General features: G+C 40.5%; 1 protein-coding gene across 2 annotated transcripts in view; it reads left to right on the top strand.

The window, feature by feature from the left end:
- The window catches only part of exoc4 (exocyst complex component 4), a 168,184-nt gene that overhangs the window by 126,529 nt on the left and 26,101 nt on the right, over positions 1 to 15,554 (top strand). The window contains exons 14-17 of one of the 2 annotated variants that reach the window (XM_054740068.2): positions 7,625 to 7,761; positions 8,455 to 8,610; positions 10,552 to 10,730; positions 14,995 to 15,123. In XM_054740068.2, coding sequence (XP_054596043.1) covers positions 7,625 to 7,761; positions 8,455 to 8,610; positions 10,552 to 10,730; positions 14,995 to 15,017 — 495 coding nt within the window. In that variant the 3' untranslated portion in view covers positions 15,018 to 15,123. Of the gene's footprint in view, positions 1 to 7,624; positions 7,762 to 8,454; positions 8,611 to 10,551; positions 10,731 to 14,994; positions 15,124 to 15,554 lie in introns of those variants that run through there. The other variant, XM_015959221.3, reaches the window with a different exon arrangement.

Here is a 15,554-nt window from a genome sequence, read left to right as displayed (position 1 = left end):
ACTCCCACTTCATGTTTGAAAAATGCAACAAATGCTGTTGCTTGGCAGACCGAGAGGGCGGAGCCGCTAACAAATACACACACACACAGGCTCACAATGACATTATGACATCATAATATACCAGATGACATCATAGCATACCTCTTAGCCAATAGCGGTGGCAGATTTAAATTAAAATACAGTGCAGAATTTTTCCCTGACGACGGCGCAACACTGACAGTTTTAGGCAGAATATTTGAATTTTAACCAAGATGCACTGAAGTGCCAAATTATTGACGACACGTGTCTGCAGCACGAATAGACACTCGTTTATATAGTTTATCAGCAAAAAAAAAGTTATTTGGGGGTGACTTGCTCTTTAAGAAACCTTTTACAAAGTGCTGTCTTATAAAAACGCTGTTGTGCACTTCTGTAAATATTGTCTTAGCTACCTCATGAACACCTTGCAGCTCTGCAAAATTACTGTTTTGGCAAAACCATGGATTTCCTGTGTAGTTATTTCTTTAGCTGTGGGCCTCAAGGACAACAGGGGAGCTTTTGCCCCCAGTCACTTTCAGATTTGATTACTTAGTTTATCACCTTTTTTCTCATAACTATTTAATACGTGTACTGCGTTTGTTCATTTGAAATGTTGTTAGACCTTCCATGAAAAGAATGTTGCTTTTATAGCTGGATCAATGCTGAAAAACAGAAATGCACTCAGAAACCAACATTAAACCACCAGATGGTTCCCGAGCGCAGCCACTGCCATAGCTCACCTTTTCCCATGGGGATGGTTCAAATAGAGAAATGTAATTTCACCAGCATGTGATTATGTCTAATGGGAGTTTGACTTTAATTTTAAAGCTGGCATTTAAACTGGCCAGTCACTTTACTTTTCTGGGGCCTCATTTATCAAATGTGTGTTGAAACTGTCCTACGACTGAAATTTAGAATGTGTGAACGAACAGTCACAAGACTGAATTATGAAATGTGGTGGCCTCTCCTACGCACGTTCCTCTGCAATCGTCTGATGATAAACCCACATGTGCGTACCTAGGTGCTCGTGTCCGTTCGCCGTCATTTACATAGAAAAATACCCTCAATTACCCATACTTGGTCACGCTACGTCCTCAGCATGTGATGGTTCTCTGTTTTTTTCCAGAAAAAAATAAAACTATATCAATAGTAATATTGAAACAGTGGCTGTCGAAGCGCAAAATAACCAAACAAGTTGCAGAGGTTATAAACGTGGTTGGGACAGAGGAGAGGTTCCTGTCAGAAATGAATAAAAATGAATATGATAAATCGTGGAGTAGCGCGTTGTTAAGGAGTCATTCTGTGTAGAGTTAGGTTTATTTTGAAATGATGTCTGAGAGTGCAGCCTCAGCCTCTTCTGAGCTGTCATTCACTCTGGTTGCGTGTATGATCGGGGAAAAGAGGTTGTTGTAAAATAAAATATGAACTGGAATCGGATTCGTGCCGTTTATCTGTTGCTCTACAAAGGGTCCCGTCGGTCACAGGTGTCTTTTACTGGTTTTAGCACCAATTATGCAAAAAAAACGTTTTTCCACCGATATAATTGCGTACTGGATAAATAAAATTTGTGGAAGAGAAACTCATTTGGATGGCTGAGACGTTCGGTGTTGCGCTTCCCCATTTTACCACTAGATGCTGTACTTATGCATGGTTAGAGATGTTCTTAAAGAGCAAGTCACCCCCAAATCAACTTTTTTTTGCTGATAAACTAAATAAACGAGTGTCTAATCGTGCTGCAGACATGTGTCGTCAATAATTATGCATTTCAGTGCATCTTAGTTAAAATTTAAATATTCTGCCTAAAACTGTCAGTGTTGTGCCGTTGTCAGGTAAAAACTATGCACTGTATTTGAATTTAAATCTGCCACCGCTATTGGCTAAGAGGTATGCTATGATGTAAACTGGTACATTATGATGTCACAATGCCATTGTGAGCCTGTGTGTGTGTGTATTTGTTAACGGCTCAGCCCTCTCGGTCTGCCAGGCAACAGCATTTGTTCCATTTTTCAAACTTGAAGTGGGGGTGGAGTTAGACTCTTGTAGGGGGTGACTTGCTCTTTAAATTTAGGAATGTTTCTACAAACAAGTACAAAATGATAAATACCACACAATGCATAGATTTGTTCCCACGCTCGAAATATGCACAGATCTGTGCGCAAGTACGTTTGATGAATGAGGCCCCAGGATTTTATTTATCTTGCTTAACTATTTGTGATTTGCTCTTTGCAAGGCTGACGTTTAAATTCATTTTGTAGGTGCTGCAACAGCCTGTTTTTACTGTTCCGGGAGTAAATAAAAAACAAAGGTTTTGTTACTGGTCTTTTCAAACATTGAAAATATTAATAAGGCTCACTTTTCATTATTTGCTGTCACAGGACCGTAAAAGCAGTTTTGTACAGAAATAATAAAACACTTTTAGTGGATGGTAAGAATTAATATTTTTTCAACACTGAAGGCTGTGAAACAATTGCAGCTGTGGTTCATATTCGTGGAAGTGATTCTCAGATGCTTCAGTAATATTGATGTCTATGTTATTGAGACAGATGATGGTAATTGAGCTTTTTCAGCCAAAACCTTCAATAGAATAATGTCCTTCATATTAGATTCAGATGTAAATTCAGGTTTATTCTACCGTTTATCAATTTCACACCTTTTTGTGAAAATTAAGTATAAATGGATAATTTAAAAAAAATACATCATGGTATCCCCATCAGATACTCTCTGATGTCACACGGGCTTGTAGGCGGGCGTGTAGATCCTCTGAGAGAAAGTGGAAAAAGGATGGCCTACAGGTCTCGCGTGAGTTGTTCAGAGCATCTCTGGTTGCTTATCAGGATGCAGTGAGGGCCGCCAGAATGGCCTATTTTGCAGACATCATTGAGACAAACTCCAATAATCCTAAGATTCTCTTCAAAACGCTAAACTCAGTTCTGGTGTATCAGGAGCCTAGCACCATGTCTCCTACAGCTGCTGGAAACTCTGAAGCTTTTCACAAATTCTTTGTTGATAAAGTGTCGGGCATTAGAGCAGTCATTTCTGGTAACTCTGTTGACCCTGTTCCAGTTCATCCATCACCACCCACCCTGAGCTCCCTCAATACAGTTTCATACTCTGAGCTGAGTAAGCTAGTTGCGAGGCAGAAGCCATCTGGCTCTCCACTTGATGTTCTACCGCCTCGTCTCTGGAAGGCTGCCTTTCCGTGCCTTGGCCCATCACTTGGTCAGATTATCAATGGGAGCCTCAGCACAGGTGTGGTCCCAGCTGCTTTGAAAGCAGCAGTTGTTCGGCCGACCCTGAAGAAACCTGGTGCTGATGTCTCTGTGATAGAAAATTACAGGCCTATCTCTACCCTGCCCTTTACATCTAAACTGCTTGCAGGGTGTCCGCGGGGTTTTAAAAAGTATTAAAAAGTGATAAATAAAAATAGTCAAATTTAAGGCCATTAAAAGTGTTAAATTTGGTCTCAGAGGTATTATTTTTTCCAAGTTAGGTATTATTTTTTTCAGACTATCAGGTGTCGTATTCTGAACATCGACATAGAAATATATTCCGAATGAAATGTTTTGAACGATTATAAAAATAAAACAAGCCGATTATTTGCTCCTCCCACTTGAGCTGCCCTGTTACAAATAAAGCGCTCCATTGCCAACTTAGCGACTTTGATGCTATTTCTAGCAGCTTTTCAGACCCCCTTCTTGACTTTTTAAATCTTAAAAGTACCTAGCGAACACCTCAGAAACATCTCTGGTAACCCTTAGCTACTTTCTGGATAACTGTCGTCGACATTTCCTGCTGCAGGTTAGCTAAACACTCCGCCTGCGCTCCGGACCGTTCTTCAGGACATTAGGAAAGGGAATGATGTAGTGATGTGTCGGTCGCTAAAGAAACGGCTCTCAGAGTCGGCTCCCTGTTGGAGTAACCAGAGTGAGTGACACACACCGTACCTGCGGGCTCCTGAGCAACTAAAAACAGCTAAATGTGCGCGTGTGGCGCGCTAAACACACGTGCAGCTTGCCCCTGATTGCTGTGAGACCGGGTTGGGGGGTGGGGGGTGCAGCTGTGGTTGGGACAATTATTACATTAACTGATGGACCTGTAAATAAATAGTTTATAAATAAGGTAGAAATAAGTTCCTCAATCCTCACGCTGATAACTAATAACTAATCTCTCTGAGGACACGGTGCTAGTGCATGCTCCTACAGCACATTGACATGGCTAAATAAATGTTATGCAACATTTTGTGAACATCAATTTATTTGCATTTATTTGTTATAAATGCCACTGTATAATTCTTGCTGTCAGTATTTGCAAGATATTGGTATTTGGGTCTGTACTGGTTAGACTTAAATGAGTTAAACCAAGGTCTATAGCCCTTGGGTTATAAACTATGAGCTATGAGTATATTGATCTTTTTATACTGGGAATCAGTTCTTTTAGTGATCATCTTGTTTCTTGTTTATTTTTGCCCTGATTGTGCCCTGAGCAGTTTTATGACTGAATAAAAATAAATAAAAAAAATCTACATCAATTGAAAAATCGTCTTAAATAATCGAGATCTCAATTTCAGTCACAATAATCGTGATTATTGTTTTTGCCATAATCGAGCAGCCCTGCTTTAGCATATCCGGTCACATTATGACGTCATATTCAGTGGTTGTTCTGCATCATTTCAGGCCCCGTGGTCAACTGTCTGAACCGCTGAACAGAAGTGCCTGGCTTATTTTCTAAGTAAAATAAATATGCGCAATACGTTGTCAACATCAGTGAGTCTCTAAGTCTATTCTTTTTGTATGTTATATATGTTAAAATATGTGTAAATAGGTCGCTGATTAACACTTGCAATTTAGTGTTGTGATGGTTTTAAAAAAATTCTGAAGGTAGTAAAAAAAAGTATTAAAAAGTAGTAAATTTTACTTAAGGATTGCTGTATATACCCTGTGCTTGAGAAAGTCGTTTATCAGCAGCTGGTCTCACATTTAGCTGACTCTGATCTGTTTGAGGTTTTCCAATCAGGGTTCAGGTCTGGCCATAGCACAGAGTCGGCTCTACTGAGGGTCCTAAATGACATCTATCTATCACTAGATCACGGAACATCTGTACTGCTTCTGTTATTAGATCTGACAGCAGCCTTCGACACAGTTGACCACGCGATTCTACTCGATCGCTTGGAACGATGGGTTGGGATCAAAGGGTCAGCTCTGGACTGGTTTAGATCGTATCTCCAAAACAGGACATTCTGTGTTAAACTGGGTGATGTTTTTTCTTCTTGGGAGGGGCTCCGGTGGGGGGTCCCGCAGGGATCGATCCTTGGTCCACTTTTGTTTGCCATTTATCTGCTACCTCTGGGGTCAATCTTTCGTAAACATGGCCTATCATTCCATCTGTATGCTGACGATTGCCAGATTTACTCTCCATTATGTCAGGAGAAAGGTCACTCTATCCAGTCCTTTGTGTCCTGTGTTAATGAGGTGAAGTCTTGGCTAATGTCCAACTATCTACATCTGAATGAGGGAAAGACAGAGCTCATTGTTTTTCACCCCAACAGCAGGAATGTGGATCGTTATGCTGATCTTGGCCCTCTTTCTCCATACTCAAAACCAGTTGTTACCAGTTTGGGGGTGAAACTTGATGTAGGACTTAAATTTGATGCTCACATCAATTTTGTGATCCGGTCCAGTTTCTTTCACCTGAGACGCCTTGCTAAAATCAAGCATATGCTGTCGAGAGCCCACCTGGAGCGGGTACTGCATGCCTTTGTAATTTCTCGGCTTGATTACTGCAGCTCTCTCTACGCAGGGTTGTGTCAGTCAACACTGCGTCGCCTACAGGTTGTGCAGAACAGCGCTGCCAGGTTCCTGACTGGGACCAGGAAACGGGACCACATCAGTCCAGTTCTGGCCTCCCTGCACTGGCTTCCGATTTCCTATCGCTCACAATTCAAAATACTCGTCTTTGTTTATCATTTCTTCCAGGGTGGTGCCCCCCCCTATCTGGCCACACTCCTGAACAGACATTCCCCATCACGCGCTCTGCGCTCCTCTGACCAAGGCCTGCTCGCTGTCCCTCGGTCTAGGTGTCGTACCCGTGGGGACCGGGCTTTCTCAGTCCTAGCACCGTCACTCTGGAACCAGTTGCCACCCTCAGTTAGGCTGTCCCCTTCTCTGCCAGTCTTTAAGAATCACCTAAAAACACACCTCCTCCGCTTGGCGTTTCCAGAACATGTTTGATTATGGCCCTCTATTATGTTGAATCCATCCCACAGTTTTCATTGGTACACTCAATCCATCCACTCAATCCAATTGTGTCTCACACATTTGGATTTTACCGGAATGTTTAATCTATCTTGTAATTTCCATTTTGTATTTTGTAATTTGTATTTTGTAATTTGAATTTCTTTTATTGTTGATTTATTCAGTATAATTACTTACAACTGTACCATGTTCAGCGCTTTGGGCTTCCTGACAGGGTTGCGGAAGGCGCTTTATAAATAAAGCTTTGATTGATTGATTGATTGATTGATTGATCAGCGATTGTTAGACTACAGTTGGTATCAAACACCAAATATGCATGTTTTTTCCATTGTTCATATTCATACTTAATTTAAAGATTTGTAACTTTTTTGGAACCAGGCTTGTAGCTGCTGCATTAACCTCTGCAGCTGCTGGCTTTCCTGCTGGGTTTGTGTGATTCTTGACACTCTGGCACATGGACACTTAAGGCTGCTCCCTTGGTAGAGACGAGCCCTCGGGTAGTACTCCGTGGGTTTTGGGCACCACTATAGATCATTACGTTCTTTAATTTAGACCCGTCTACTCATAAAAGCATGACTGAAAACTTAAAAACCCTCTATTTTGGGGAAAATTTGAATTAAAATGTCCTTATTTATAAAAACTATATTGATGCCAGGGCGACACTCGTAATACAATTTTGGAGTGGGTGCAGCAGAGGTATCACAAAACCAAAGTTTTTACCATCATAAGAAATGAAGGGTAGATTGGTTAAGTGTTTGAAACAAGCCAGCCCAACGATTCTGAACTGTAATCTTATTTAACAGCTTTTGAATTGCTCAGAGGTGCGTGTTTAAAAAGTTTGCCCTCTCGTGTGTTTGCACGAGGGTGTCTGGGGATATGAGGCTGCTCTGCTGTTCCTGGGCCAGCTATTAATCAGGCAGGAGTGGCTAATCTGTAACGGCTGCTGTCACAGCCCTGCTGTGGCTCCTGGTGATGGGTGCATCGTGACGAATGCGCACACACTCACGTTAAGCTTCACGCAGCACAGAAGTTCAAAACACACAGACACGTGCGCTCGTGCTGATTCACTTACACACAAAGAGTCATCCATTTGTCTAATAGCGTTAAGACTTCTGACAAGTTCCGCTGCTCTAGTCGTCAGTCCAGCCGCAGGTGATGTGTAGAGAAGTTTGAGACCTTCAGTTACTCTGCTATTGGAACAGGCCCAATACAACCTGACACTACCATAAAATCCAGTCCATCTGTGCTGTCTCTGCCTTATTTTGTTTTCATCAGTTTTAAGGTTAAAATGGACATTTTTGGCCGAAAAACAAGGCCAGTTAACCTTTGTTTTCCTGTATTTTGTCTGATCTTAGAGCACAGTGGTTGTGGAGAAATCCATCCAGGATCTGATGAGCTTGATGCAAGACCTGAGTGCCTACTCCAACCAGTTCCTTGAGATGGTTTGTGACAAGCTCAAGGAATACAAGGAAATCTGCAACACAGCATATAGGTGAAATTATTATTAATATTTTAAACGTTAGTTCCCTTTGCTTTTTAAACACACATACACATACATTCTGGCAATGCAAGGCTGTCTATGCGTGCTCCTCTGGGACTAACCAACACCTGGTCAGGTAAAGGGAGAGTTAGGAAACATGTCCAGATAAAAGCAGAACGGGGCAGGCCACGCAGGAGAGAACTGATGAACTACTGGGAGTCCATATGGGCCGGGTCACAGGTCACACTCAGTCTCAAGGGCCTCTGAGTAATAAAGGCAAGACCAGCAGGGTATGCCAAAGTGTGTTTGTGCATACTGTTAAATTTTCTGTTTTAATATGAGCTCAGGCCATTATTTCATGAGTGCATACTTGTAGATGTGCTATATGTGCATGTAATAAATGTGTCCTATTTATATAAAACTGAGCAGGCTTTTAGATGCATGAAAATAAAACTAATGCAAACCAGCACTCTGCCAGTTACGCCACGTTACGTCTGCTATGATATTCTTTTTGTCAGTGCAGAATCTTGTGACTCAGACCCACATGCACTTGAGTTTAATAACTAACAAACCTACTAATTAGCAAGTAGCAAGACTTGAAATGTGGCTTTTGGGTGTTTGTTGTAAGTTATTCATAAAAGCCAAGTTTTGAATATTTTGTGTTCTAACATCATTGAGTTTATCTGGATTCATGTGTGCCCGCAGGGGTATCGTCCAGTGTGAGGAGAAGCTGACCATCAGTGCTTCCTGGTCTAAAGATGAGGACATCAGTCGTTTGCTCCAGTCCCTCCCTAACTGGGCAAACATGACTCAGCCAAGGCAGACAAGGCAGAAGAGAGAAGATGAAGAGGACTTTACACGGTACACGCAGAACACAGTCAGCTGCACATAATGCATAAAATCCTGGTTTTGTTCTATTATTATAAATTATTGTAGCTCCTTTATGTCTAAAAAGTGCTCATAAAAGAAGCCATGATTGCACTTTAAAAGTAACCTTTATTATGGGAAAGTAAAAAGATGAGAACAAAGTAGAATATGAGGAGAGCAGTGTGAGGCAGAGAAAAGACGGGTTCCGTCTTATCGAAACTGCCTCTGAACGTGCACCCTCTTCAGGGAACACTGAGGCTCATTGAAGCGGAATGGTAAAGTAAATACATAAATTGGTTATGTGACCGAAGAAAGTCGATCTGTTGTGTGTGTTCTGTTGCCCCCTCTCTCGCGCTTGCCTTTTTTAGACACACACAGCGGACATGGCGATAGCAGGAGCGAGACCATAAGGCTGTTTGATTTAAGAGCCATGGATGTTTTCATCACAGTGAAACGAGGGATTAGCTTCTGCGCGGCTCTCCACACAGCTCTTAAATGAAACCCTATTAATAAGCTACGCGTTTCTATGTGTGAAGCCTTTTTTTTCTCCCTTTTTTCTTTTAACCCATCTGTTGTTTAAAGGATCTTGATTTTGTGTGCATCCTGGTGGCTCTGGAGGCCAGTCCATATGCTTGAAGTTTGGGATACCATGGTGTTGGAGCTATAGTTAGCCCTACTTCCTTGTCTTGCCCCATCTGTCTTTCCTGTCATAAATTATTCCTCCAACACAACAAGAGCTTCTACATAAAATGCATCTTTACTTTTGCAACTTCCTTTCATAAAAGTCCTCTATTACATGTTGTTTTTGTTTTCCCTCCTCTCCGTGGAACTAATAAGTCCTTCAATCTAAATTAGTTTCTTCATTCACTAAGTCATCGTTTGTTTCTGTCATTGTTTTGTCCTTTTCTTCTATCTAGGAAACCGTCTAGTTAGCAAGCCTGTATCCTTCCCTTCCTTCTCTGTTCATAACTGTAAAGGTCATGGCAATATTTCAGTCCCTCGTTCCTTAGCACGAGCATGACACCATTATACATTTTAGCACAGGTAGTACTCTTGCGTTCCGTTAAACAATCAACCCCATTCTAACTTTTTTGTTTTGCTTTTAAAGGGGCACATAACTTTTTAAAATGTATAATTAGGGATTTGTTTTGGCATGAATCTGGTGAAACAATAAATCTCAATACAGGGGGGATGATTCAATATGTTGCATTACTAAAAGTCAGATGATGTTTGCATTTTTAAGACTGAATTTAGTTAGAAAACTTTGGTCAGCCGCTCAAAGACACATCCAGTGTTCCTGTGAGACTTTGTAGTTCCATCAGAATGAAGGCGGTAAAACCTGCTGCCAGCTAGCAGTCAGAGTTTGAGTCTCACCACACAAACAAATACGTGTTTGCATGTATCAATTATCTATAAAAAATGTATACGATTCATACATACATGAAATATGGCAAAATATCAGTGCATCTATACTTATTTTGTCCCTAGCTGTAATAGTTCTTTGTTCTAATCTGAACATGCTTGCAAAGTTCTTTGCACTAAATGTTTTACATAAAGGGATTTCAGTAGTTTTGTTTGTATTCTTTACATGTTCAGTTCCTTCTAGAATGAGCTGTTTCAATGCTCTGTCACTTTAAACTAAAAAGAGCCATTTCTGGCCACGCCCATCCTATCGCATGATTGGCTCCTATGAGGTGAGCTTGAATATTCATCAGGGGCTTTGAGTAGAGTTGCTGCTCCTCTAGTAACTACAGATGGGGGAGTTCGGCTACTATTGTCCTTATTGGGATGTCACAAACAGGAGTGTTCGGAGTCTTTATAGAGACAGTAGAGATGGCAGCACAAAAATATGCAAAGGAAGTTTAGCATAATAAGTCTCCTTTAAAAACTTTAATACAAATCTTTTTTGTTCCTACATTGTGCTCCATCACTCAGGGCTGCTTTTGCCAAGGAGTCAGAGGTGCTGACTGGCAACCTGGGAGACAAGTTAATCCCCCAGAATGAGATCCTGCGTGATGTCAGTGACCTGAAGGCCCTGGCCAACCTTCATGAAAGCATGGAGTGGTTTGCTGGTCGCCTTAAGGTGTTCTTCACCACCCTCCCTCAGACCTCCAGTGAGTAGAAACACAATCCGACTGTATGCTGCTTCTAGCTGAATATACCTTTAGGTAGAATATTGTTTACAAAAATACAAGAAACTGCTTTTTATATTTACAGAACAAACAAACAAACAAACAAACATATGTGCTACTTTTTCTGCCTACATCCTGCACACCCACACAGACAACTGTTGGTGTATACTTCTCCTTCTGCAAACTCAATAACTTCCTTTTAACAGGAGCTCTGATCGGTAATTTTTGTTTTAAAGAAGCCATGTCATGGAAAATCCACTTTTTGGAGTTTTTAACCACTTGATGGTAAAAAGCTACACTTGTCAGTATTGTGTTTTCAACCTTTTGTCGGTAAACAGTTTAAAAAGGAAGGACTAATCTTTTTTTTTTACTTGGTTTTTTAGCCAGAGTCCATGTGAGGTGAGCAGAGTAAATTAACTAAAATGCTGCTTGGAAATGACCAAATTCAAAGTTCTTTAGAATATATTTTGCAGAAAATAATCAATTACCTCATTCACTGGCATTGACGACTAAAGTCGTCATTTTAGATCCAACCGTTGACAAACAGAAAATCCATGTGTTAGGAGATCGTTTTGAGCCGTTCCTGTAAAAAAAAAAGTGAGGCATGAACCGGAAAAGCGTCTGCCGATCACAATTCAACAACGGATTGTGAAAGAACGGATAACGCTCGAAACACGCGGATTCTTCCTGATGTAAGAGGTGAGTCTCCTCTTTGTTTTGGTTGTTTTGGCGTCGACATCATCCTAGCACGCAACATTCTGTCACTCTTAAAAAAAAACAGTAAAAACGGCGAGAAACGCTGGCAGCGAAGGCCTTTAGCGATCAGGAAACGGCTGGCAGCAAATTAGTTAAACTAAAATATAAAAAAATGAAATCCCCTTCAGTTGGCTAAATAAATTACTGCCATCACAGGGAGTCAAACCGGTGTCAGGACATATTCAAAATGAAAGGCAGATGCTTTAACTGCTGGACTGCCAAGGCCAACACAACAGTGGACTTGCCTAAGATGCTGTTGCAGGTGTGCTTTGTCAGAGCAGGCGCAGATAAAGCCTCACTAAAGCAAACCGTTTCATTTCCGGGTACTAAATCAGGCTGATGAAAATAACTCATATTTAAGGTAAAATGACATCTCAGTAGTGCCAGTGGTAATATTGTATCATATATTGTGCCTACTTTTGCTCTCAGATGGTTTAAAATAGCATGATATGTAATCTTTAATTTGAACGCTTTCTCGTGTCAAACTGGGACACAAACAGAAAGACTTAAGTTCCAATAATTTTACCAACGGATAGATTACTCTGCTGTATCAGTTGTTTTCCAAAATACATTCCTAGAAGTCCGTTCATTAGGAATCTTATTGATCTAAATCCCCTCTGGATCTTTGTGAAGGACCTGGTGGCTGTACATTTCTCCTCATTCATACACCCGCTGCATTTCACCTCTTACCTGTTCCTCATTAAGTTCTTGTTTGAGTGTATTATCACACACTCATTACCTTCTCCACTGGAGTTGTGGCACACACGCACGCATGCACGAGCACACTCCTATTATCCCTGGTTCTGCTTCTGTTTAGAGTGTGTGCAGAAATGTCTGCTTTAATCAGAACCCCGTCATGCGCGCTTTCCTCTGTCATCACTTTTGCATCATAAATTTTTCCGTTTTTGACTCCAACATGTATTTATATTTTGTCCTCATTTAATAAAAAACTAAATTACCACTACTATTGTTACTACTAGTAATAACAATTTTATATCATCCACTTCTGTTTTGGTTCATTGCATTGAAGTTGTTGAAGAATTGTGCACAGCTTTATGCAAAGCAGGTATTTCATAAGACATGTCCTTCCTATTTACCAAATACAAATAACTTGTCTTTTCATGTTTTAATGGACGGGTGCAGGAAAGTGTTCCAAGATGGCAATCAGATTAGCATTTTTATTTGTCTAATAATGGTGAGGGTGGTGTACGGTCATCTGGTAGCCTGATCATTCATTCATGCAATCAGCCAATGACATGGCTGGAGTACAGTGTGTTAAACTATACAGGTCATTATATTCAGCTCTGTTATAAGATCAGGCTGGATTTTAAATGGATGTAAAATATCTTGTTGCTGGTTTTAAGAGGACTGCTGATAAAACACTTTATTGTCTTTTGTGAGTTTGGGAAAGAAAAAGAAGACAGCAACGAGTAATCTCGATATGGAAGTACTTCAAGCTAAAAGACGTAACAGAACAACAAAAACTGTACCACAGATATCCAGACTAACATTGTGATGAGCGATACTTTTAGGCAAATGGGCTACTCACTAATCCAGAATCCACTGCTAATATAAGAAATCCCTGCACGGGGCCCAGGCTTGTTTGGAAGACAGAAAAAAACTAGCTGCTCTTAAAAATCTCCATTTTTATGGGACTGCAGATGGTGGGGTCAGAAATTGGCTTCAGAAGCATGAAATCATGGCACCAGCCTTCCACTTGCCAACAGTCCAGCCTGTCCATGGTGACGTGAGGGGGAGTTCTTTCTTGGCACAACTTTAATGGTTCTGAATACAAATTAATGATTGTTTCGTGGCTTTGACTTACCCATCCTCTAATGGCCTTGGTAATGTACCATGTCACTACATAAAAATCATTAAAAACCAGTTTTTATGAATATTGCAATAAATTCTGGGCATTTCGTTGGCTTTTTTTCCGATGCCAGATCTGAATTCTCCAAAAGCATTACAGTAATAATGTCACGGTCTGCCCCTGCCTCCCTGACTGTCTCTCTCTCCTGCCCTTGATTAGTCCTTATGGTTTTCACCTGCCCCTTGTTTACCTGCCCATGTGCTCCTCATTTGCCCTGTGTATTTATACCTCCCTCCTTGAATCAGTCTTTGTCAGATCATTGTGGTTGTTTGTCATCGTTGTCTTGTGCTGTTCGTTCCCGTCCCACCATTAAAACCATTTTACTTTATCTGAAGCCTGCATCTTTACCTCCTGATCTGCTCCACCACACATGGTCCATCAACTCCTACACCCACAACGTGACAAATAAATCCTCAGTTGTTTGCAGGATGCTGCCACATGTTTAGAAATTCTCATTGAAACTTTTAGAACAACAAAAATACCTTTAGGTTGAATTTTGCACAAATTTTCCTTTTCTTTAATGTTCAAAACTTTTATTCATTTAGACCCTGGAATGAGTTCTGACGACAGGATCTCTGTGTCTCCATCATAAAAGTGTGTTTTTTAACTTTCATCTAGCTTTTGCCTTAGTTGTCAGTGGGTTACAGTATCTACACAAACTGTGCTGGGTGCACTGCAGTATCTGGGTCTGCCTTCAGAGCTGTGGGAGTTTCTGCACCTTTCTGAGAGGAGTAAAGAGGACTTCAGCCATTATCAGCAGTTGTCACAACTCTCAGGCTTCAGACTTGTGATTGCTCATTGAACTTGCACTATTTTGCTGTTCCATATCGCAGCTTTTCTTTAAAGAATGAAATAATTAAATGTGAAATATTCTTATTTGGGGTTGACTTTGTCACTGCAGTATCTCTCTTTAAACACTTTTCTCTCACTGCGACGACGGCTTTCTTTGTCCGTTCACAGATAAGAATTCAATGAAAGTGCGGGACGGGACGGGACATAATTATCATTAATTCCAACGGGTGGCACTAATAAGAAGGATAGGGCAGTGACTTATCATGCTGGGACAGCCTCCATATTGTTCATTATTTAGTGTTTGGCGAGACGATGACGGGCTACATGTGCGTAGGTTTAAGTGCAACATGCATGTGTGTACACAACTGTGCAAGATGAGACGAGCATACAGGAGAGAGAAAAAAGTACCCGCCTTATCTCTTCTTCCACCCCCCAACTCCGCCACACACCTCACATCTATTTCTCTCTAAATTGGATTTTATATTACAGAAGCAGTCAGGTATGAACAAGTCATTTTCCTCTCCTCTCCTTGTTTTGCCTTTTTCTCTCTTTCGTTTCTCCTCCTTACTTTTCTGATTCCTTCCTTCTCTGCATTTTCACCTGTCACTCTTTTTGCATTTGTTTTATTTTCTTCCCTCCTTTAAAGAGTATTTTTTTATTTAATTGTTGGAATAAAATTTGGCCATGGTCGTATGATCTCTGAGATTAATATTTTAACTGGTAAAAAAAAGATGTAATAAATAAATAAAAAACATGAAAATATCACATTTGATTACATCTTTTTATTTTATTTTGTTTACTTTTATGATTAATTTTTTGTTCCTGCAGATTCAAGAATCTTTGGATCATAAATGTGTGCATGGATGTAGACTCTGAAGGTGGGAACAGAAAGTGTTTGCACCAGTGGACGTCTTTCATGTGCAGGCAATATTTACCCAGCAACACAAACACCTGAGGGAAGCATCTACCTGGCAGATGTGTTGTTTTTCACGTTGATCGCGCAGCGCTGCATGTATGAATACATTTGACTTGTTAGTCTTAAATTTGAAATCTTGAAATGTGAAATCTTAATAGGGCTATGCTATAATTGGATCTATTTTTTATTTTGGTTGTAAATTAGCTCCAAACAATCCCAAAAATCATGTATTATTGAAATTGTGTTCTCATAATCTCCTTTGCAAGAATGCTTTCATTCTGTTTTGCCTTATGACTGAAGCACACATCTGTCCCTTCTCAAAACTAAATTCACACTCGGTATTTTAAAATATAAGGACAAGTAAAGATGGAAGACAAAACAAAACTATTTTCAGCATCAAGCTATTTTTTCCCCCATGGTTCATTTTCTAATGATTGTTACTTCTGAAAAAGCGCATTTATACCCTTTTTTG

This window comes from Nothobranchius furzeri, chromosome 1 (assembly GCF_043380555.1).
Source record: "Nothobranchius furzeri strain GRZ-AD chromosome 1, NfurGRZ-RIMD1, whole genome shotgun sequence".
Classification (NCBI taxonomy): Eukaryota; Metazoa; Chordata; class Actinopteri; order Cyprinodontiformes; family Nothobranchiidae; genus Nothobranchius; species Nothobranchius furzeri.
This window is presented reverse-complemented; position numbering and strand designations above follow the sequence as displayed.